We start from the raw sequence: 24,996 nt of genomic DNA, 5'->3' as shown, positions 1-24,996 counted from the left end.
AGACAATATTGCCATCTTGCTGTTGTGGTGACTGTGTGACAGTGGACTCTGAGAGCCGTAAAAATCCTGCTGACCTTTCTATTCCCCTTTGTAACATAAGGATCATTTAGAGCTTGTGAAATCACAGTAGGTCTGCTTACCCACTGAAAATACACTGGATTGGTTGGATCTTGTAATGCTGACTTGGGGTCGGGTCTATCCAGAGGGACTCTTCCCACTCTGCTTTTCTGGGACCTGGGCTGATTCGCTGACAGCATTGTCCCGAAGACACCTGACCAGGGACCTCTCTCCTCACCAGCGGCTACTGAGAGCAAGTCCCCTTTGAGACTCCTTTTTCAATCCTCAAATTCTCTGAGTCCAAGTCTGTCGGAGGACGGAAAGTTTCACAGTAGCATAAAAAGCATAAAAAGCCAAAAACTCATAACTGGCCTTAGTGACCAGAGCAGCTGCCCTGCATATTCTTATCACAGGTTTCGGCTTTGAAAATTAATTCGTCTGCAAATAGTGCCCTGTCTCCAGCTGCAGTTTCAATGCTGGAGAGCTGGTTTCTTAAGGATTTAAGTTTAAAGTCAAGGGCTTCCTGCCCTAGGTGTTACAAATAAGTAGTGTCGTTTTCTTTTTGCTCCCAGTTTGTTCGTCCAATCATAGTCCAGTATGCAAATAGACCTTAGCCTGTGCAGATAAAAAGGAACAAATAAAGCCAAGGGCTCTATCAGGACCAAATCGCTGAGCCTGTCACCTGTTCCAGGAGCCGAACCAGAAATGTCGTCCTCAGGCATGCCAGACTTACCTGCCCCACTCACCAATTTGACATATAAATATACGAAGGTTAGTACAATTTATATTTGCTGCTTTGCCTCAGGTTTATAAAAACGACACGTGTTGAAAGAATAAAAGGTCAATGTGAATAAACTTGTACAAAGAGCCCTTTGCAAATACAAAAATAAAAGGCTTGCAAAATGCAGGTTTGGGCTTAGTGACTTGTTCAGATAATGATTTCTGAATCGTATCAGGCAACGTTTCATAAATTTATTTCTTAGAATATGTCTAAGTGAAAGGCATTCTCTTCTGGTGAAAGGTTCTTGCCCCAGGGTTCCATAGACTTTTACTAAGCAGTTCTGTTACCTTCAGCATTGCTCAGCATGTCTGGTAAGAGAGGCGAATACTTACTAGAAAAACTTACTGGAAAGAGCCAAACAAATAGGAAATGATTTTTTTTTTTAAGGAGAAACCTCATGCTGAAGTAACATTTTTTTTTCTATATGTTTAATGAGTGTCAAAATCAAAGGACCTACCTCTGATAATTTGATGAAAGCTCCTGTTTCAAAAACTCCAAACGAACTTGCATTATTTAGCATATTTGGGGCAAAGAATGCATTCTTATTTCTCTGTTCAGCCAAGTTTGTTGCCATTGGAGCAGATGCGTAATTGTTAACTGATAAATATTTAGAGAAACAAGAAGAGGAGCAGATCCAGACTTAAAAACCCACAAGCTAGGAGAACAAGGAAATAGATCCAGTTTGAGCTGTGCAAAAGTATCTCGAAACTTTGTTTCATTGTTATATGCCTGCTTTCCTGTCAGAGTCTAGAACTCCCAAACAGATGAAACAAGCAAACAAACCAATCTGAACAAAATCACTTAAATTGGCTTTATGGTACATTGCAGAAAGCAAGGTCGGAAAGGAACCCTTCCAACTCAGGGAGAGTCATTTTCCTTCCGAATTAGCCAGTGAAAAATCAAGAGCAATATAATTTCATGATAAAGTAAAAGCCCTGCTAGTGTTTATTTACTCCCTTACTTGTAACCATGGATGGTTTTGAAATCCTAAGGTCGGTTATATTTTCATTTTCATAAGCACAGCAAATAAGGAAGTTGCTCAGCTGACTGGTTCTTTTCCTTAGGAAAGTGTCTGCAGAGATCAGATTGTGCCTTTAACATGATTGATCAGCAGCTATAATGTGTAGTAAGGTTTTATTTTTATGAGGTTTTATTAAAAGGGAAAACATTTTTTTCATTTAATTTTATTCCAAATGAGAACATGGAAAATGTGGTGAGTCCATACCCTCCAACAATCCGCACTTGGCAGAGATGTGCCCCAAAGATAACCAGACTCCAGTCTTTCCAACTTCCTTCCTCCAAATGGGTCATTCACAAGAAATTTCAATCTAAAGCAGGCACATTTAAGAATGCATTTCGTAAATGTCAAAATCATTGGCAATGACTGAAAATTATCGCATTACTGTTACTACAGAGTCTTTTTGGTTTTTTTTCTATGACACTACTTGGGAAGATACTGTGGTCGTCTGAAAGTCACATTTTTAAAAATTTGGCTTTGCAGAAGTTCACAGTCTTCTCTGTTCGTGTATCTTGAGGAAGCTCTGAAGCGAAATATTCTTTCTACTAAATGATGCTTCATTTGGTAGCTCTAAACTGAGCATGGAAGAAACAGTAATGGACAGATGAGATGGTCCTTAAAATCTAGCATACAAACACAGATCTAGTGATCCTTTAACACAGAGAGATGGTTTTTAAGATTGGAATCCTGTTCACGTCAAAGCCGTTAGAGGAGAACACCCCTCTAAGGAAAATGATGGCCCTAAGTGTTCAAAAGAAGGCATGATTCAAAGGGCAGCCATTTGTTCTTGCATTTAAGAACTTTCTGGGTAGAAACACCCAATGCAAGGGAGTGAATTTTGATTGCTCTTCTATCTTCTCTATAAATCTGTTCTGCTCAGATAGCATTTTATTGTCTGATTTACTGGTTACAGCATTTTCACACTTGGGAGGATACCAGTTATGTATGTAATTAAATCTAAATGGGTGAGCTTTTTCAAATGCCTTTGCATTTGCTTTTTACTGTGCCCCACTGAAGAATTGTATTGGATTTGCACTTGCAAGAGGGGTTGGAAAAATGACGGTTATCCACTAAGTTTCCTGGTTGCAAACCAAGTAAGCAAGGATTTTATAGCGTCTGTGGAATTACCTTCTATGGCCAGCCCCTAAACTCTGTATTATTTTTCTCTTACTATGTTAATGTCCTTCGTTATTATCACTAGAAATATATTGGTCGTTGGGGCAAGGTGGAGAGAAGAGACCAACAGGGTTGAGTAACAAAAAATTATTACAGCTATGGTAGAACTACGTGCTCTCAAATCTGAGACTGCTTTTCACCTAAACAAAAGAAGTCATTGTTGCATATCTTTTATGAATTATTCTCTAGTACAGTAGATTATGTTTTTATTGTGGATAAAACAGAGATCAGGGTTAAGAAATAGTTTCTAAAATGTTACAAACATTTTTAGGATTTAAAACCTCAATAACATCATTATAAATCCACATAAACTTGGATCCCATTTCTAACCTCATTTTTCCCCTTTCCAGTTCTAAATGAATCCCACACCTGCCAGCTCACCCATTTTATTGAGCCTTTAAATGAAGAGTTTCTTCAAAACTTATGTGATCATTGGGCAAACTGCATTACCTTTCTCTGCCTTGGTTTCCTTATGTGTAAAATGGGAATAATAAAGGTGCCAATTTCCTAAGGTGGATGAAAGCATTTAATGAGTTTAATGCATATTAAGTATTTGAAATAGTGCCAGGCATATGGGAAGTGATTGATTATCATTGGCTACCCTGGTCCTATTTATTTTTCTGAATTCCTTCCAGTTTTCCAGAATCCTCTTTTACTTAGCCTTTCCAAGATCTATTTCCTCTCATGAGTGTTCTTCTCATCTCGTTCTTTTCTCTAAGTATTCCTGCCATTCTTTCTGGCACAATCATGCCCCACCTGACAAGGATCTCATTGGTGCAAAGTCCTGAGAGTTTATCCAAGATTTCAGGGATCGGGGCGCCTGGGTGGCACAGCGGTTAAGCATCTGCCTTCGGCTCAGGGCGTGATCCCGGCGTTATGGGATCGAGCCCCACATCAGGCTCCTCCACTATGAGCCTGCTTCTTCCTCTCCCACTCCCCCTGCTTGTGTTCCCTCTCTTGCTGGCTGTCTCTATCCCTGTCAAATAAATAAATAAAATCTTTAAAAAAAAAAAAGATTTCAGGAATCAAAAATTTTCTCTTAAAGGATTCGGTAACTTCGTCTTCCATTCTCCCTTCATGACACTGTTTTTTGTTTTGTTTTGTTTTGTTTTGTTTTTAACAATAATAATAATAATAATGACGAATAGAAAATTCAAGAAGAAAAGCTTTCTCAGACAGGATTCAAACCCCAAATGTTTAACTTAACTCCTAAACTTAACTCATTGAACAATAAGATGTTCCTACTAGAAATGATTTTCATCTGCTAATGACATTTCATGCACTGATACAGGCACATACACCTAGGAAATAATTATAGCTAAAATTCATTGTGTTTACTCTGTACCAATGACTGCTTAAGTTATTTGCAGTGACTGTTTACTTCTCAGGATAACCCAGTGAGGAGGTTCCTCTTCCTGTTTTGTAGATGAGGAGACTGAGGACCAGAGTGGCTAAGTAACTTGCCTTAAATCATGCAGCTAGAGAATGACAAAACTAGACTTCGTTGGGGGTAGTCTGAGCTCTCACACCAAGTTGCTTATCGAAGATCAGTATCATTACATGTGAACGTGGACTTGCTGGAATCTTATTCTGTCCTTTTTCATTCTGACTCTCATTTGTCCATTCATGATTCCTGGAAGGGACATGATCATGAGGCTTTCCAGCTGCCATTCAGCTGTTCCCAGGCCAACAGGAGGAAGTTGGCCGTCAACTTAGAAAAAGAGGAGAACAATAAGGAAGCCTGGAAGCAAACAGACATTCCGGTTTGACTGAAAAGGTGGGTTTGGGCTAGGAGAGGCTGCGATGTACAGGATTTGGAAATAGGTGTGCCATTTCTATGGGAACTATGTTTTTTTAATGCCAACAGAGTAACTTTTGGTTGGAGTAAGACATTATTTTCCTAAATTTCTGGTATGGTTGTTTAACACATTGCGGTTAAAGATATCTTTTTGATAGGGGAGAGTGACGAATCATTGCATACTGTGCGGTAGGCTCCATTATCACCTTTTTAGGTTCTTACAGCGAACAAATTCACGCCAGGTGCATTTCCCACTACCCCATTCTCTTTACTCCCATCTCCTGTTTTTCCTTCCACGTAGTTAACAAGTCACTGAATAACCGCTTTCTGCTTGGTCTTATGGTAGAAAGAGGCTAACAGGGTTTAGGGAGCTTCTGTTTCTGAAGGGTGAAGAAATCAAGCAAGTATGTGAATACCGAATCATAAATTATGATAAATGCTAAAGAGAGGACAACTGAAAGCTGAGAAATACGGGGAAGAGCTTTCTTTCCATGAGCTTTAAGGGAAGATCTCTTAAAGATAGGGACATTTAAGAGGGCGCCTGAGGGATGCAGAGCACGAAGTGACCTGGAGGGGGCGCGCGGGGGGGGAGACAAAGATCTGAAGATAATGGCATGTGCACATGCAAAGCTGTTTGCAGGCAAAAGCCGGCCGTGTTCACGACTACCGAAAGGGCCACCATGGCTGTCGTAAAGTCGCCATGGTTGTCGTAAAGTGAGGGAGGCAAAGAACAGACCCGGTGAGGCTGGAGCTAGAGGCCTTGGCCGGACTGCCTGGGGATGTGGTGGGAGGGAAACCAACACTGAGGGGGCCTTCAAGCAGGACAGGGCTTCCTTCCGCCCAAGACCGAGCCGATTGTGCTGAGGTACTACTTTCATTTGTGCACTGTTTTTAACTCCGTTCTGACTGAAGCAGTATTTTGTTTGCGGTCGGCTTGGAAGCAGACGAACAAATACCCGGATGGTCGGCAGGTACAGAGGCTTAAGATAAACCCGGCTTCGAGTTCCAGCCCTTCCACTTATTTGATAGTATGACCTTGGCCAGGCTTCTAATCTCCTTGAGTGTCAGTTCCCCTGTCTGTAAATTGGGAATAATAACTACCTTGGAAAGTGGCCCTGAGAATTAAGCGAAGTAATTTGTGGAAACTGCCCAGTGCTTATTAGGCGCTTGGGGCCCCGGGTCCTGTTAACCCTCTCCTGCCCAGGATGACTCCCACAGTTCTCAAATGATTCCACTCCCAATGTTCGCGGCAACGCCTGCCCTAGTTTAAAACTCTCTCATCTATGGAGCTCATCTGAGGCTCATAATGAGCCACTGGAAGGGAGTTCGAACATGTTAGTAGTGTCCCGTTTTAAAGCTGAGGAACCCGAGTTCAGAGATCTTAGGTGATTCGCTCCAGGTCGCACAGCCCTTAGGAGGCGCCTACTAAAGACGGTGGTAGTACTCAAATCCTACTGGGTTGTCAGTAACAAGTGATTTCATACCTATAGCTTCATTTGTATCATTCATCCCTTGCTCTGACTGAGAGAGTGGAAATTGGGATGATGAGAGAAGACGTATGATGTGGGCACGAGATCCCCAGACAGCTGGTCCTGCCAGAGAGGAGATACTCTAGGGTAGCAGTTTTCTCATTTGAATATGCACAGGAATCAGGGAGGGTTCTTGTTGAAATGCAAATTCTGATTCTTTTGGCCTGAGGTGAGGTATGAGAGTCTGCATGTCTAACAGGCTTCCAGATTTTGCTGATGCCACTCCAAGGGTGGTCTGCTGACCAGCAGCAATGGTCTAAGAGTTCAGGGTCAACCTCATATGTTTACCTGCAAAGACCACCATCTAGTTCCTTAGGGAACTGACTTTTCTTTCTCTCAGAAAGCCACTCACACCCAGCCAGGTCAGAATCACTTACCTTCCCCTTCAGAGAGTGCCTGAGTCCAACAGGAACCAGATGGTGGCCACAAACCCATGGTGGGACCAACCACTGATTTTGCTCCTGGGAGGTAATCCTTCACTGCAAATGCAGTGTTTTTAGCTCATCTCCGAGGACTGCTGTCTTGGCCAATCGTTTTGTTCTCTGGCACCTGCCTGCTTCAAGGAATCTAATCAATAGCAATCCTAAAGTAAACAACACAGGCTCTAAGGGATCGTATCGGCCCCGTTTCAGAAGGGGTCTCACTGCTGCAGGTGTTCACAAGATTTCTTTAAATTGGACTTCACCTACTGAATTTGTCATTAACTGCTTACCAGAATGGGAGGCCTGGGTGAGAAAATGCTTAAGGATTATGGGGAGCAGCTCCATGAAGTTAAGGTAATGCCTCTGAAATGGCATGGGTAATCTGTGGAATGATGTAATACAGATCTGCATGAAAGAAACCTCATGGGAATACAAGCATTGATAAAATGGTGATATACTTGTCTCTAGGTAGCAATTACCCGGCTTGGCACGGTGGTGGTGGTAGCAGCGGTTTGGGTTTTCCTGGTGCTAGTATAATTGTGGCCAACTACTTTATACAGTTACCAGGTTTAAATAGCAACATAGAGCCATGTTTAAAAGAACAGGAGCAATAGTGGCTTCATAATTAAAACCACTACTAATAGACAAATCAGAGAAGTAGATATTGGTGTGAACGCAGGTTCCAGAACACCGTTATATTTTGAGTACATGTGTGTATCAAAATCTCCCAGAAACATTGTTTGCAAGAGATGTCAAGTGGTTTTAATATTTGATTTTTCTGATTATATATCATCATATCTCTACCTGATGACTTTAGTGTAATGTTGAAAGTGTTTATGGAAATTTGTTTCCTATGAATCTGGACAAATATCAGAGATCGCAAAACTTTGCCTGAGCAACTAGCCACCCCCCCCACCCAGGTCCCATCATGTGACTATTTCCACTGCTTTTCTGGTACTTAATAAGAAATTGAAAGAATACAAACAACAAATAACTGAATTATGCTCTCTTTGGGCACTTTCTTTAGAAGGAAGAAGGCTTACATGCAAGCAATTGAATCTTGATATGGTGGAATATAAAAAATGTACAGAACTTTCTGGTGAATCTCCATTTTACCTCTGTTATACAGGGTATGCATGACGTACAGAGATCCTTGACAAGTTTTTTTGTCATCTGTGGGATATAGTGAAGATGTGGCTCAAAACAGACATGCTTTAACATCTTTTCTTTTCCCGAGTTGAAAAAGCTGAGGGGTTTTCCAAACAACAAGAGAAAAAGAGTATACATTCATGTTACTGAAGTCAGACTATAATATAAAACAGAAATGAAAGGAAAATTTTATTTACCGTACTTTTGTTTTGGTCACTCTCGTTTTGTTTTCATTCCTTTGACTCGAGTTAAATACTTTCCTCCCATCTATTATTTCCTCCTTAATTTCCTTTCAGATTTTTTTTTAAATTTCAGTCTCAACATTTTGCTTTACTGCCTCAGGGTTTGGGATGAAAGTAGTTGCCAGAGATCTAGCTTTGATTCTTTTAAATGTTTAACACCTCCACCGGACTTTTGTTCGGCCTCTCATTCTTCATCCTCTGTCTTGTTATTTAACCCCCCAAAGTCTTTGGTACTGTTTGAAGTGCCTAATGCTGAGAAAAGGTTTACACATTTACAGCACACATCCCTGCTTGTCCATTTACAACAACACCCATCACTGCACATGCTGTGACCCAGGCTCTCAGGTTTGAAACTTCACACAGGAGACATAATATGGGGAATTCCATCACCTTCCTCACCCTTGGTGTATCTTAAAAGAAATCCTGCGTGCACTGAGAATGTGATCTGTTAAAAATCTCTCTGCCACCAAGAAGGCACTGGCTTCCCCTATAGCATCTAGAGCCACTCGCCCTGTTGCAGCCCTGAAGAGATATGAATTTAGGGCACCCTGAATAGCTACTGGAGGGAGTCAGGGGCTCTCTCCACTTTAAGCCAACAGGTTTCAAAATCTTATATCAACAGGCAAAGCTAATAGGTTTTATTTTGCCTATTAGTTAATTTCAGCTTGATCCAAGTCAGAAATATTTTGAAGAAAGGGCTTATTTATTTAGAATTGTGGCTTTATACCAATCGCATAAAGACATAATCATTTTTATTCTGGAAAGGTTTTTTCCCCCCAAAATTATGACTTATTCTCGGACATTAAACTGCATTCAGGAAATGGCCACTTTTTTTTTTTAATCAAAGGTCATGAAACATCCCTTAAAGGCTGGCATATCTAAAATGTAAAGGGTAAAAATCAATTTTTAAGTTTCTTCAACACTCCCATTGATTGTTTCCCCCAACAAGAAGCACGTGACATCTAAGAGCATGCATAGGAATCTGTAATTCCCAATCAATATTATGAACTTTAAGCTGAGGTCTAGTGTACATATATTATTCAAAAGTATCCTGAGTCTGAAACTCATAAGTAGAATGTGGTTCATATAGTAGTTAAATGGGATCCAAGATTTATTTTTTTTTATTTTTTTACTTTTATGGGATAATCCCTTTCCCCCTAAACTTGCTAAAGTCACACAGCAAATAGAAAATGAGGTTGTCGCAATGATAGATCATTTCAACAGGCCTAAAATAGGTTTCATAATGATTATACCAAACATCCATTAGCCTACACTTCTCCACATAACCATTTTATATAACAGGAAGGATGATTACTCACAAACATTTGGTCACACAGTGAGCTGAAAGGCAAATGTCAAATGTAAGGCCCACAAAATTAAAACAGAAAAATAGAGGAAGAACAGGAAGGTGCAATGTTTGACCCTTATAACCAGCTTGGTCATTTCACTAAGCTGGTTCTGTTTTTATGCCGAAAGTCTTCTGTTCAGGGGAGAACGCATACATTTCGTAGTTGTAGACTACTGCTCTCATTCTATCTACTCTGAAGCCTTATGAACAAACACATGCCTGGAATGCGAAAATCGTCTCCCGGCTAATCTCCCAGGATTCTGGTCGTTCTACTTCAAATCTATTTTGGGTACATTCACATCAACATTCCTTAAACATCCTTTTGACCCTGTCACACCCTTACAACGTCCAGAATAGGTCCAGCCATCCCCCTCTGCGGATCAAGATTCACCACAAACTGCCTTTTCGTCCTCGAAACTTATCTGTGACTTGTTTCCACAAACTCTCTGCTTGGGGCTCATCTCTTCCCTGTATTATATGGATCCCAAGAGTGTTCCCTTCCTTTGCTCATTTGCTCTTTCCATCAGTCCAATACTGTCCTTCAGGGATGCATTCTTCTCGCCCATTGCCTACCCTTTCGTGGGTTCCACTCCGGAATGTACTGACTACAGCACTGCTTTGGTTTTACCCAACATACAACCTTCAATTCTTTACTATCCCATCTCGATGTGCATACAGTCCCTTCTTTGATTATAAGCCCCTTGAAGGCAGGGACTCACTCTTTCACACTTCCCCCACAGTACCTTCCAGATGTCTCAGGTATTTACACACTATTTGGCAGAACATAATAAGTAATTGAATACTAGAATATGTCAGAAAAGGGGGGGAGGAGAGGTTAAATCCAATTGGACCTACTAGTGAAATCATGAGAAGGTGACACTTGAAGCAAGACTTGAAGTGTGAATAGAAGAAAATAGTGAAACTCCAGTCTGAGGAAGAGCATGAATAAAGGTGTGGAGCAGAAGGGCCTGGCGTTGGAGACAATCGAATGAGGCCCAAGTAGAGGGTGAACTGAGAAAATGAAATAAAATGTTGGAAAAGCATAATGGGGCCACGTAGGCTTAGAACCACCTAAGTGTTTTGAGGACCGGCCAAAATGTGAATTGGGTTGGCTGAGGAAGATTATGATAATGGGGGTGGGGGGGTTAAATTTCAATAAGCGGGGGGCGGGGAGGGTAGGGAGAACAGGGAGTTTTTGCTTTTTGGATTTTTTTTTTTTTTTGGTGATAGTACAGAACAGCATGATACCAAAGGATGACTAGGGATTGTATGTGTCATTAACAGGAGAGGGTAAGTGTGTGTGTGTGTGTGTGTGTGTGAGAGAGAGAGAGAGAGAGAGAGAGAGAGAGAATGTGCAAACTATAGAACTGTAGTCTGGGCTAACGAGCAGCGCAAAGCTAGGGATGACAGTGAGCTGCATTTGGAACATGTTGACTAAGCTGTTTCCCAGCCAAGCTTTGGGAAGAAAAGCACAAAACAGGAAGGGCAGAGATGTATAAAGGAAAGCACTTGCCTCAAGCCTAGTTACAGGATTCTGCAAAATGTGTTCATGAGAGCTGGAATGCTGATTCACCCTGACAGACGTTGGGCAAATCGGTATCTTAATCTGAATTCATCTTTCTTCAAGTTGAACTCAGATGCCAACACATTTCTCTTGAAGGACAGTGGGAACTGTGTGGCTTTCATCTGCATCCCATTATCCTTTCCCACACCCCCACATATGGGTCCTTGGAGGTCTAGTCTCCTCACTTGAGCTGCTCCCTCATTTACTCACGCTCACGTCTTCTTCCTGTCAATTCCAGGCTGGCACTACAATTTTGTGAACTCCTCTAAATCCTGGGATGATGTTGTTCTGACGCACGGATAACTGTATTGGTGTGAATAGCAAATATGGAGGCTCAGTCTTCCCTTTGTTTTTTTTTTTTTTTCCAGCAAAATCACAAGTATCATAGTGTGCCCATGTGCAGAATATTATAAGTCTTACCCATGTGTAGCTACTTGATTATAGGTTTCTTGATTGAATTTTAAGTTAGTTATTCAAGAATTCTAAAAATCATTTGAGGACTGGGACTGTATTGGACACTGAGGATAAACCAGAAAACTGGACAAACATTGTCCTTGACCTTACCTGACCAAGTTTACAGTCTAGGAGAGAGGGGGGACATTTAAAAATGACTTTTTAAAAAAGTGACAGATTTTGTGATGGAAGCTTAGGAGAGCAGGGAAATATTTTGGAAAACAGACTGTCTAAATAATGTTATAAATCACAGAATATAGAATTCATTCTACTTAAGCATTAGGGATACATGGTAATATAGATTTTATGAACGTGACTAAATATTTAACTATGTTATGGACACTACTCGATAGAATAGCTAAGTTAATATAAACTCACAGGTTAATTTAAAGACTGCTGTTATTTCAAATATACATAATATAAATAATTAAACTAAAAATGTATAACCTTGATAGTCACCACTGGGGAATTTTTAATAGCTAACTGGTTTGTATTTAGTATAGCAACAAATTTAAACCTTGGTTGGAGGGGGCAGTGTTTCAATACCTCCTCCCTCAGGGCTGCACTCTTAATAACTTATCTTTAAATATCAAGTAAGGGAACGTGTCTGAATTAAGATATATGTAAAAAATCCAGTGCAGATGACACTGTTCATTGAAAACTACGTGTATCAACTCCCTCTGATTCACAATTAAATAGACTAAGTCACGTTGTAATGACAAATCTAATAGAAAGTTGTAATACATAAAGTTCAGTAGCATACTTAGGACAATATTTATATTTCAAAACGAATAAGCAAAAGGAGAATAATCAAGAAATAATGAAACGAGAGGAGGAAGAAGAAATTCTAGCTTTTGCCAGAGAAACAAAACATAACTTTACCGCAAACAATACTTCTTAATTAGGCTTTGTAAAACATTTCACTCTAGTAAAAGGTGAATGACATACCAAAGCCCTAGTAGGCTCCATAATGCAGCAGAAGTTCAGGGCAGCAAAAGGTGAAACTCCAACTTTTTAAACGACATACTAACACTTTTTGTATTTCTGTTCTTTTATACACAGAACAAAATCCCATGTTTCTAGACCCATCTGTCTCTTTAGACGCATGTCTCTTAGATATCACTAAGAAATCTAGTGCCTGATTTTATCTGAGGACAAATCAGTGATTACATAATCTCGTTAAAAGAATAAAACCCTTATGCCTGGAAAAAGTCAGTAAAAACATGTCACTAGGCAATTTTTTTGTAAGCAAATCTTTTAAAACCACCCTACATGCTACATTTTAAATAGTAAAATAAAGGATCAGAAAACAGTCACTTATGATACCAAATCACCAGCAGCCCGACATGAGGACATTCAGAATCTGAAGTGAAAAATTAAGATTAATAAAGATTAAAGCCACCAAAGCCTCTGCTCTTGCCTCCAACTCGGATAGGAGCACTTTTTCTAGATGGTTTTTCTCCAGTCTGTATTGTCCATGGTTGACATGACCTTGTACCTCAGTGTGATTTCGAAGTATTTACTTTATTTTAATATGTGTGTGTGTGCTCACACACACGTGTGTGGACGCGTGTGTAAATGTTGTGAACAGCCGAAAGTACCTCGCAGGGTGGGAGGAGGTACGTGAAGGTTTTAACATTGACCTCGCTTAGGTATTTTATAATGCTCTCAGTTTATAAAAGAATTTCTCAAATTTGCTGCATATTTAAAGGTTTGCTTACCTCCTTTCTCTCTCTCTCTCTACAGATTTTCATAAACAATGAGTGGCATAATTCAGTGAGTGGCAAGAAATTTCCTGTCTTTAATCCTGCAACCGAGGAGAAACTCTGTGAAGTAGAAGAAGGAGATAAGGTGGGTTTCCCAGCACTTATGCTAGCTGTCTTTGTTCCCCCCATGCTGAGCTCCCACACCCAGCACAGCTGGAACTAAACAGGTCATGACGATACCCTTTCTGGGGCCATCTGGGGCATTTTCCTTGGTACCTCAAGGGTGCCCGGTAGTCATGTGATGATGATGAACCCATGGTTCCGGATGTGGTGCTGATTTTTTTTTTTCATGCTATTTCTCCTTGATTGTTCTTCATTTTAAATAATATTTGGGTTTATTGTATCCACAGACTACATATGATTAGTCATAGATTTATAAAGCAGAGAAATCCCTTATTCATATAAAATTGTTCTTTTTTGAAGTTGCAAAATGAAACTAAAGGAAACAAGATAGAACGTTTGGAACAATATATTGCCCATTATTTCCTTAAAAATCATTGAATGAACATTAATGGGTACCTTGAAAAATAAAAATTTAAAATCACAGAAATTGAACTGTGAATTAAAGGTATTCTGCTTTCTAACTAATCATATCAACAACAACAAAACCCAACTTATATCATTATTTTTTTTTAATTTTAAATGTTAATTTAATTCTGAAGCATCCTGATGGGAAAGCTAGTATTTGTAGCTGTTTTCACAAATGATAGTAAAATAGCAGAATGGACAAGTTGACTAATTTACTTTAGGGGACATTGCTAATAAATAACAAATTTTTAAAAATCAAACAACAACAATAATAATGAAATCAATATTCAAATGCTGTCCTTCTGACCCCAGAGTCTGTGACTGGCAGGGCTGCCTAACCTTGTGATTATTATAAAAGTAAGATAGGGCAATATGAAACAGCCTGGGGAGTGAGGAGAGTGAAAGCCTTCCGATTTTTTATCCGAGCACGTACCTTAAAATGTGAATGGGTTTCTCAGTCTTTAGTTGTCCAAATGTTATGAAACTTGAAATCTCTGTCCTATAAGGTATTACAAGGTAAATTGTTTTGCTACTTTAAAAAGACCATTGAAAGATGAAAGATAGCGACCCAAGGATGATACTATTTGTGACCCGATGTTTAGTTCCATGTTCCTACCCAGTTCCCATTCTTTGATTAGCTTTTCCCCACGTGATGAAATCACTAATTGAAGACATTAAGCCTTGCAGATTCATTCTAAGATAGCCATAGACCTGAGGGGCTCCTTTGGGTTTAGAGAAGCCACCGGACTCAGGTGGCAGTTTTATCAGAAGACCTAAAATCCATGCCTCAAGGGGCAGGAGTGCAGAGTTTAACCAGAGGGGTCGACAGCTTAGAAGTACTTGCAGGGGCGCCTGGGTGGCTCAGTCATTGGGTCTCTGCCTTCTGCTCGGGGCATGATCCCGGAGTTCTGGGATCGAGCCCCACATCAGGCTCCTCCGCTGGGAGCCTGCTTCTTCCTCTCCCACTCCCCCTGCTTGTGTTCCCTCTCTCGCTGGCTGTCTCTATCTCTGTCAAATGAATAAATAAAATCTTAAAAAAAAAAAAAAAGTACATGCAGATTAGAATGGAGAACACATGTCACCTGCTTTCAGATTTCCCTTGCTGTGCATTCCAGTGTTCATCCGTGCATAAATTCTACAGGGGCTTCTCACTAGCCTCTGGAGAAAAAAAAAACACAAAACCCTCTTGTTTTTGGCCTCAACATAGGAGTTTCACCTTTACTGTGCCCAGAATCACGGTCCAAATAGTGCACGCTGCTCACTGCCTCCAGGCTCCTCACTGCTCCTTGACGGCCGGGTTAATGTACAGTCCTCGGGTCCTGGTTCAAATCATTAGCTGTAGAAAGAGCACAGATATTCCACATTTTATTGACCCTCTTTCAGCTTTGGTTCCTTGCTGTGTAATGGGGAGATAGGAAAAACTTGGGGGAGGTTAAATAAGAAAAGATATCAGGGCGCCTGGGTGGCTCAGTTGGTTAGGCATCTGCCTTCGGCTCAGGTCATGATCCCAGAGTGCTGGGATTGAGCCCCACATTGGGGTCCCCGCTCAGGGAGCCTACTTCTCCCACTCCCTCTGCTTGCTGCTCCCCCTGCTTATGCTCTCTCTCTCTCAAATAAATAAATAAAATCTTAAAAAAAAAAAAGATGTAAAATGTTTCAACAGTGCCAGGCACGTAACAAAGCCTCAGTCATCATAGAGTTTTATGCCTCTTTAAAGCCCCCAAATTTCCCAGGTAGAATTGCTGTCTTCTGTGCCAGTGCAGAACGTCATATTTACCTATATTATCACCCCTGCGTTATACAGGTATTGGTTACTTTGTCTGAGACGGCACGCTTTTTGTAGGATCAATGCTGCATTTTACTTTTATACGTTCAGTGTCTCCCATGCTACAGGTAATGGATAAATGAAATTACATAAATAATATGTAAAACTCCTCCGTCAAGCTCTGAGTGTCCATATCCTCCCTTCCCCCACACACAACTCATCTTAGGAATCTAGTACTTAATTAACTGTTGACTAAGGCTGTGTTTCTCACAATTTTGCATGCAACCATATTCCCTGGAAGGCTTGTTGAAACACAGGTAGCTGGGCCCCACCCATCCCTAGAGTTTGTGTCAGTAATTCTAGGGTGGGGCCTGAGAATTTGCATTTCTGATAAATTCTCAGCAGATGCTGATGTTGCCAGTTGGGGTGGAGGTGGGGGAATATACTTGGAGAACTACTGAGTGAAGGTATTAAACCCTTAAGTTGTATCTCCCCTATTAGCATTTCATAGGAGGCATGGACTTGAATATTAAAATAAGAAAGTTGGAGTTGGAACCCGCACTGTGATAATCACTCTGCACCCCTGTGAAATGTTCCAAGACCAAACCTGAGCAGAGAAATACTGATGATCCCTGGCAACATGTTTTAAAAGACCCAGAAGTCTGTGTCCTTTGGGCCGTTCCTAGAAAGAAGAGAAACATGCATTCTTCCTATTCAACGGAAAAATGACTTTTTATCGGAGACTTCCGGAGATCTCCGCAACACCATGTTACAGCCCCACAGTACATTGCATGTCCTTCTAGCTGCTTGAGTGCCTCTGGCAACCCAGGGGAGGTAGGGGGAGCAATAAAGGGCAACATGAGTTCTGTCTGAGCCCTGGACAGCTGCCTACTCCCTCTCTCCAGAGGTGTGAATGCTACTCAGGAGTGAGATTGTAGAGCTGGTTGCAGTTAGCAATTAAGAAATGAACAAGTATTCTTTTTTTTTTTTTTTAAGATTTTATTTATTTATTTGACAGAGAGAAAGACAACCAGTGAGAGAAAGAACACAGGCAGGGGGAGTGGGAGAGGAAGAAGCAGGCTCCCAGCGGAGGAGCCTGATGCGGGGCTCGATCCCAGGACCCTGGGATCAGGCCCTGAGCCAAAGGCAGAAGCTTAACGACTGAGCTACCCAGGCGCCCTGGAACAAGTATTCTTGATGCTTTGGCTTCGCTGCCTTGGCGGTCTCTCCTCGCCACTGGCTTTCAGCTTTAGTTTCATCAGTACAACAAATCTGTGCCCAGAGCTCCAGGTCCTTGTCAGGACATCTGAGGACTTTTCTTGGCATCGTTGGTGGGATTTACCTTCTTCCCAAAGTGTAGCGAGGGGGAGCTGGTGATCATACCTGAAGCTTTAGAAAAACTTGTCATTTGTTTGCTGTGGGCTTATTGGCAGTTCCTCCTGCTCAGCGCACAGCGGCATTGTCTGTGCTAGTGTGGATCAGGAACGCTCATTAGCATCCAGCAAAGCTTCAGATCAGGTCACAGTGCTAACCGAGTTGCTAGATACTTGATCACTTGAGTTCAGTTGTTTATGATAGGAACTGTTCAGGGTAAGCAACTGTTTGCTTCACATTCAGCGTTCTTGTCATCCTGCCCTCTTATGGAGTCATCTACTGACGTTCGTTTTTAAATAAGGATTGCTGTTCTCACAATTTTGCCAACAAGTGTGCGTGAACTTCTAACATCGCTTAGTGAAAGGCACAACTCGAGTAAATTACATAGTCACCGTAAACCTAATATTCTGGAACTGACTCTTTAGATAATGAGCCAAGAGGTTTTAGGGATTTAATCTATGATAGAATGGAGCTAACAATGGGCTATACACTGCCTTTCAATGGTGTTATAAAGAAAGGAGGAGGAGCGAGAATGAATGGAGGTTACAAAGCAAAGCACAGAAGTGGGTGGGAACTGTTTTCTTTTCACTTCAGTGGCTCTTTTAGGCTATATTGACTAATCCTGAAAACTGCTTTTATTCTATTTATTTATTTATTTATTTATTTATTTATTTATTGAAAACTGCTTTTGATACGAAGCATGACCTAACAAATAATTGGTGGGGATAAAAATAAATGTCCATTAAAGTAAGTGCTTATGACAGGTGTAAAAGTAAAACTGGTCTAATAACTATTTCCTCCAAACTGGAATAGATCTAATATGGAAATGTGCAGCCTGGGAGTGATGGAAAGTTTGTCCTTCCTTAACTGTGTTTAAGAGGCCTTTGGTATTTCATGATCTGACTTCAAAAAAAGAACATTTAAAACCCTCTGAGGCAAAAGTGTTATTGACGGGTAGCAAATCCGAGTTAATATGCCAAATTGTTTGCTGGTGTTAAAAAATTATGTTCCTAGAGATGCTAGTCCTGGAGTAAAAATCCAAGAAATACTATTATTTGTAGAATTTAAACAACAACAACAACAACAAAAACCCCTTATGCCTAATATGGTTAATGTAAAAGCTTTGTGATGTAATGGAATCAATTAAAATATGATTTATTATGTGAATGTCAATATAGGCAAATTATTTATATCAGGAGCACTCTTCTATAAAATCAATGTAACATGATGAATTTAAAAGATAGGTAATTAGATTATTAAATATTTATTAACTGCCTATTGTAGGCCCAGAATAGTAAGGAATAGTATAGCTTTTAATACAGATAGCAATACATATTCATTGCAAAGATCACTATCAGGATGTCTTGCAGAGCTGTAAAACAGGATTGGGGGCCAGATGTGGGATCAAATTTTGGTTGATAGATTTCATGCTGGATTTCATGTCCTGTAAAACAAAGTCCATGGTGCTTAACTGTCGTGGTAACTGTGGGGTTACAGCAGGCTTCACTTAGTGCCTGGAGCTTAGGAAGCTCTTCACTAGCAGCTAACATCAAGCTGGATTAGGCTGGCAAGGGTTTAGGTAGGTCGTGATAGTTGGTCTTAAAGAATATGTAGAATTTTGAAAATGGGGGGGTGTGCTGGTAGAACATTCTAGGCAAGGAGAATCATAGGCGTAAAGGTGAGAGGCAGTTGGGCCAGACAGAGTAGAAAAAAAAATGTAAACACAAGTTTGGATAGGTGAGGTGGGGCCCAAAAATGTTGGGTCTTGAAAATCAGAAAGAAGAGTCTGTCCTTAGGGGCAGAGGGACAAATGGAGTTGCAAATATTTGAAAGGAAAAGTAATCACATAAAATTGTATGAGGAAGATTAGCCTGGTGGTAATCGGCAAGGCAGTTGTGGGAGAGAAGAGAATGGTTGAGGAAGGCAAGCAACAATGAGATAATAGCAGCCTAAAATAACACATGGTAGAGAAAATTGAAAGGAAAGATTAAAATACACTAGAACTGCTGAGAGTTATTTTAAGATGGTTTTGCCTATTTTGCCGCAACTAGGTTAGCCCTTGCTACCACGTAATGAACACTCAAAGTCATGTCTGTCACATAGAAAATGTGTTTCCAGTGTTACCTTATTTAATTCTCAAAAGGACAATGTCCTGTCTTCACGATTTGATCATTAGGAGCCTGATGCCAAGATTTACAGTATAATGTTTAACAAATCTTTGGATGGATGGGTAGATGGGTGGATGGATTGATGGATGGATGGATGGAGGGATGGTTCGATGGAGGGATGGTTGGATGGAGGGATGGATGGATGGTTAGATGGATGGATGGATGCGTGGGTGGGTGGATGGATGGAGGGATGGATGGATGAATGGAGGGATGGAGGGATGGGTGGGTGCATTGGTGGGTGGATGGATGTCTCAAGACTCACAGAGCTAACAGGTAAGGAATCAGAATTCAAACCCGGGTTGTTTTGTTCCAAATCTATGCATTAACTATCATTATTCTACTTCTGTGCCTGCAAGATACAATTGAAGATTATGAGAAAAGGAGGATTATGGTGCAAAGGACACAATCACAAGAAAGCCTTTATTTCAAGAATGTGTTTTCCATATGGCAGAGTTAGATGTCTTGAAGCCATTTTTTTCCATATCCCTGTGAGAGGCCAGGATACCTTTGGTAAACTGTATTTGGCTAAGGCCGATGGCAGAACACTGAGCAGAAGGAGCCAAATGAAAGCTGTGTTGCACAGATCTGTTTAAACACAGAGCGGCACATATTTTATAAGCTGTGGTATCCAGAGATCATACTGGCAATTTCAGATTCTTGTGGGTTTTTTTCCAAACAGCGCTGTCTGAATATAACTTGGAAAAAGTTAGAACTTATGGCATAAAAAATATCCAAATATAAACAATCAGTGGGACTAACTGAATACCCCCAATATGACTGTGTACATATTTCTCAGGGAGGGTGAGTAATAATGCATATCTCTTATTGTATATGCTCATCATTCTCTCAGAAGTTAGGCAGGGAGATAAACAAGTGTATGATATATTACAGTGAAAGAATGTTTGCTTTCTTTGTGCTCTGTGAATGTTATCACTTAATGAAAGCAGATTGCACTTTTAAAATATCTCACTGGCCCCAGATCATCTTAGCATGGTGATAAATACTCTAAAAATAATTTATTTGTATTTTAATTTGCAAACATCTGAGTTTGGGATTTTTTAATGAAATATACTCCAAGGTGGGGGATATTAACTTGAGGTTCATGATTCCTACTGGGGGAGGTGTCATTCTTGAATGGGGTGCAGCTAAATTGTGGGCAGCTATAAGAAAATTTTATGCAATTTTCTCCTCAGATTCTCCATAGAAATGTCTTCTGCAGAAAGTCGTGGCCATGATTTATGGAATTTCTGTAGCTCCCTGTGGTGGCCGGTCGTATATACTGAGAATATTGGAACAATCTATGACTAAGTTGTTTGCAACTGGAGAGCCTGGGTGGCTCAGTTGGTGAAGCATCTGACTCTTGATGTTGGCTCAGCTTATTGACAATCTCAGGGTTTTGAGATCAAGCCTGTCCTGGGGCTCTGTGCTGGGCATGGAGCCTGCTTAAGATTTTCGCTCTCCCTCTCCCTCAGCCAGCCCCGCCTCCCCATGGCTAGAGCACACTCATGCTCTCTCAGTCTCTCTCTTCCTCTCTCTCTCTCTCAGAAAAAAAAAAAAGTGTTTGCAACTGATTTGGGGGGGGGTACATATAAAGTAGTAATGGAAGAGGTGTGGTGGGTTTTGTGGTAGATGTATTCTGTATTAGCTCCGAAGAGATCTGAACAGGGATCTGCGGAATGGAGAGGCTCGGGGATAGTATGCGACCGAGATTGGCTAGGAAAGCACAGGAGGAGTCAGCTTGGCTCAGAGAAAAGAGTGTGAGTCAAAGCAGCATGAGTGAAGGCAAGAAGGCTAGACTGAGTGTGGAATTCCTTGATGATTTGACTCTGCTTGATTATTTGATGTTATTTTATAGCACCCACCTTAATAATAAGAAACTGACTTCCTTCCCTAGTTTGGAACTGAAAAGACCTCTTTATACCCAGTTGGGAAATGAGAGGTTGTACTATCCACACAGATCCTTCTGTATACCAGTTCCAGGCCTTTTTCTCTCCACACAAGGGAATGGACACACACTTACAGTGTTGACCCTTCGGCAGCAAAACCCCGCTCTGACTCACCCTGCAGAGGGTTCTAGATGAGCGCTCACAGGTTGTGCAGTCACTGGCCATCCAGGAAGACATGAGCCATTTTAGCAGACCTTGAGCTTTCCCTGCAACTCTTGGTCAATCACCAAAGCTATACGTAGTGGTGAAGAGCAAAGGCTCTACGGTCAGAGGTCCTCTGTTTAAAACCATCCTGCCATTTCAGCTATTGACCTTGGGCAAGTCCTCTTTGCCTCAGTTTCTTCATCTGTAAAATGAGAAATGTATTTGTGTCATAAGAGTATGGAGAACTAACTGAGTTAATGTGTGTAAAGTAATTTGAACGTGACTTGATATATATGTATGGTAAGCACTCCGATGGTAGCAGTATTAAAATATGAAATATTTCTGTTCAGGAAATCCAGCCTGAGCTATGTGTGTGGAATTCATCGTTCTAAACATGAGGCAGCAGGTATATAAGTCCCATACATGATAGTTGAGTTTGTACAATGGGCTAGACTTTGGGCTAATGAAGACACAGCATCCGCGTACGAGGACCGTTAGTCTATTTTATAAGGTGACTGCCATTGGATTTGCTAACACGTTTAGGCAACTGAAATGAATTCCCTTTGACTTGCAGGAGGATATTGACAAAGCCGTGAAGGCCGCAAGGAAGGCTTTTCAGATCGGCTCTCCATGGCGCACTATGAATGCTTCAGAGAGGGGCCGGCTGATCTACAAGTTGGCTGACTTAATTGAAAGAGATCGTCTCCTCCTGGCAGTGAGTATTAACCAAACTGGGCAGGTAGAGAGATCTCTAGAAAGCCGTCACTGTTTGGATGGCAAGTTGCTTTGGTTTTAGTGATCACTACATGCTCTCTACAAACAAAATGAAAAGACTTCTACCAGCTCCCGTATAGAAATCGTACGTACCACTGAGCTCATTCTCAAAGAGGAATCTGCACGCTAGTTCTGGTGTTAATTTCTACTCCTCTCTTAGATTTTACAGTCTAAACCTTGGCAAACCCCAAGTTAAAGCAACTTAAACACATTTCTTTTCTCGATTCTGGAATTCCTTAGAGCCTTTAACACATGCAGGGACTATCCTGGAATAATACACTGGGTTTCTCCAACCCACCTGACCCCTGAACTCTTTTTGTGGAACATGTCATAGAATTTGTCAAAGGTGCCCAGAATATTTCTCTACGATAAACTTATTTCTCTTTAATCTAGCCCACCAAGAAACTTAATAAATGGCTGCTTTTCCCCTCCTGAAATGTGTGTGTTCACAGTGGTCTGGATTAAATAAGGTTCTTTCTACAGGTGAAAAAGGTGAAGAATAAAGAAAAAAATCCAATGATTTGCGTATTTGTAAAAACTGTATTTTTTGTGTGTACTTGCTTTTTAAAAAACATTTTGGCACTTAGATGAGTCAGCAAGTAAAATGGGTGGGGTGTTTTTCCTTGTTTTCTTCTCAATTAGGCATTATAGTAAAGCCAATTGAAAATAAACCAATACCAGGATCAAGTTTCAGAGCAAATATTTATTACCTTTAGAATCTCATACTAGCAGTAGCAAAGAAGCCCATATACATATTTTTAAATCAACTTTAGCAATTATGGTTAATCAAAGAACTATTTTTTTCTCAAAGGTTTTGCGTGATGCAAAGTATGCAAAAATACGGAGTTAGAAGTCATGTGCAATAAAATTACATTAAATGTAATTTAAATGTCCTGTAGGAAGAAAGCAGAATTTGCTAAAACTTGGCTTCTCTTATTTAACTGCTCTGTGGATTATAGAGCGCTCGCTGCCTCTGTCAGCAGTAAGATCCAAGGGGGGAAAATGAGCAGGCACACCAAAATCATGTCCGATTAAGTTTTGAGATGTAGAGACAGAAGACTATAAAACAAATGAACAGTTTTAAAACTTTTTCATCTGTATATTCCTGCCCTGGCAGGACACGAGGTCCCGAAGAGCTCTTCAAGTTCCTGCTGAAGGAGAGGAAGAAAAGAAACTAGGTCATCCCATAGATGGTTAGAGCACCAGACCAGAAAATGTCGGACTTTTACAGCCTGACCATTCAAACAATACTTATGACAATAGTAGCAAGACTGAGAGTTTCACCAAAGTTCTGCTGAAGAAAACTCATGAATGAAAGATCCAGGGATCACGGAAGTGTGTGTACATTGGTTGTATCCAGATGGAATGCAAAAATAAAAAATGATCAGTGAGGCCCCATTCATAGTCACTGACACTAAATTGCCCCATAGTTGTACTTACACAATAAGTGAAATTTTGCTGGGGCTCCGATCTGACTTAGGAAACTAGATACCACTCACTCTCACCAACTGTGTGTCTTTCAAATTGGGACCAACTCCTAGAAAGCTGTCCAGCTGGAGGATATTCAGAATGAGATAGAAGGGGGACACCTGGGTGGCTCAGTCAGTTAAGCGTCTGCCTTCGGCTTGGGTCATGATCCCAGGGTCTTGGGATCAAGTCCCGCATCAGGCTCCTTGCTCAGTGGGGAGCCTGCTTCTCCCTCTGCCTGCTGGTCCCCCTGCTCGTGCTCTTTCTCTGGCAAATAAAAAAAAAAAAAAAAAAAAAAAAAAAAAGAATGAGATAGAAGGAATGTTAGGGTTTAGAAACCGGAATCTTACTGCCCTTTCTATCTGATCTTGTTATGTGACCTTAAGCAATTCTAAGCAAGTCAGTTTTACTCATTTTTTTTACCTCCTTTGTAGAAAGAAAAGGTTATACAAGATAGCTTACAAGATTTCTTCTCTATTTCCCAAATTCTCTAGCCCTTGATTATTTAAAATCTTAACTATCGATTTTTTGATCGAAAATGTTTATGGAAGTTTACATTTGAGTTTTGATTTCCTTTGCAGACAATGGAGTCAATGAATGGTGGAAAACTATTCTCCAGTTCATATCTGATGGATTTGGGAGGCTGCATCACAGTGTTACGTTACTGTGCAGGGTGGGCTGACAAGATCCAAGGCCGCACCATACCCATTGGTGAGTAGCTGTGAGAAACCACCAAGGGGAGAGGCGTAGGCGTGAGGCAATCGCTGTAGAGCTGAACTACTCCAAGCTCTCCCTTCTAAAGATGACAAGGGAAAAGGCAGACTGATTTTCTCCTTGACTTTGAGACAATGCAGCTCTGAGCCTGGAAGTTTTACGAAGATTAATCAAATGGTTTCTTCAGGTGGTTTCAGCATCATCGTGAGAAGATACCACTACAGATATTTTAGAAAATATTCAAGTAAGAACTTTCTTAATGCCCACAATCACTGAATCAGGGCAATTGTCTCTCTAACCGCCCACACTTTTCAAAGTTGGCCTCGAATGATTTACTTTGTATTCCGATAGTGAAATATACACCCTTTCTATAATGTAATTATTTAAGTGTCTTTCTGCATTCCAGTATGAGTCAGGTATGGTCATCTGTGCCTGGTCTCAGTGAGTTACAGTAGATTAATTCAACAAACCAATTCACACGGATTTATTTTAAGTAGCTTCAAAGCAAGATGAGACTGTTTATAGCTCAGGTTAAGAATTTGTGTGACAGAACGTGTATGTATGTGTTTTAGTATTTTAGTAGAGAATGCTAATGGGAGAGGAATATTAAAAAAAAAAGCTTCAATTTGGAAAACATTATGGGTAGAATTTAATTCACAGAAACTTACTGGCTCTAGAACTGCCACCCCCTCCAGGACTGGCCCTGATAGGCATTTTCAATCTCATTCAAGCATCCAGCAGGTTAAAACAATAGCCAGGAATTAAAAGGGGAGAGTGAGAACATGGTATTAAGAAGAAATGAGGCTATTCTAG

General features: G+C 40.7%; 1 protein-coding gene across 2 annotated transcripts in view; it reads left to right on the top strand.

Annotated features, from left to right (window-relative positions):
- The first annotated feature begins 246 nt into the window (after positions 1–246).
- Positions 247–24,996, top strand: part of ALDH1A1 (aldehyde dehydrogenase 1 family member A1) — a 56,738-nt gene continuing 31,988 nt past the window's right edge. Inside the window, exons 1-4 of one of the 2 annotated variants that reach the window (XM_057305588.1) lie at positions 247–828; positions 13,284–13,388; positions 21,803–21,943; positions 24,051–24,180. In XM_057305588.1, coding sequence (XP_057161571.1) covers positions 763–828; positions 13,284–13,388; positions 21,803–21,943; positions 24,051–24,180 — 442 coding nt within the window. In that variant the 5' untranslated portion in view covers positions 247–762. Of the gene's footprint in view, positions 829–5,589; positions 5,696–13,283; positions 13,389–21,802; positions 21,944–24,050; positions 24,181–24,996 lie in introns of those variants that run through there. The other variant, XM_057305589.1, reaches the window with a different exon arrangement.

Source organism: Ursus arctos, unplaced genomic scaffold (assembly GCF_023065955.2).
Source record: "Ursus arctos isolate Adak ecotype North America unplaced genomic scaffold, UrsArc2.0 scaffold_33, whole genome shotgun sequence".
Classification (NCBI taxonomy): Eukaryota; Metazoa; Chordata; class Mammalia; order Carnivora; family Ursidae; genus Ursus; species Ursus arctos.
The sequence above is the reverse complement of the archived record's forward strand: the minus strand, read 5'-3'. Positions and strand labels throughout refer to the sequence as shown.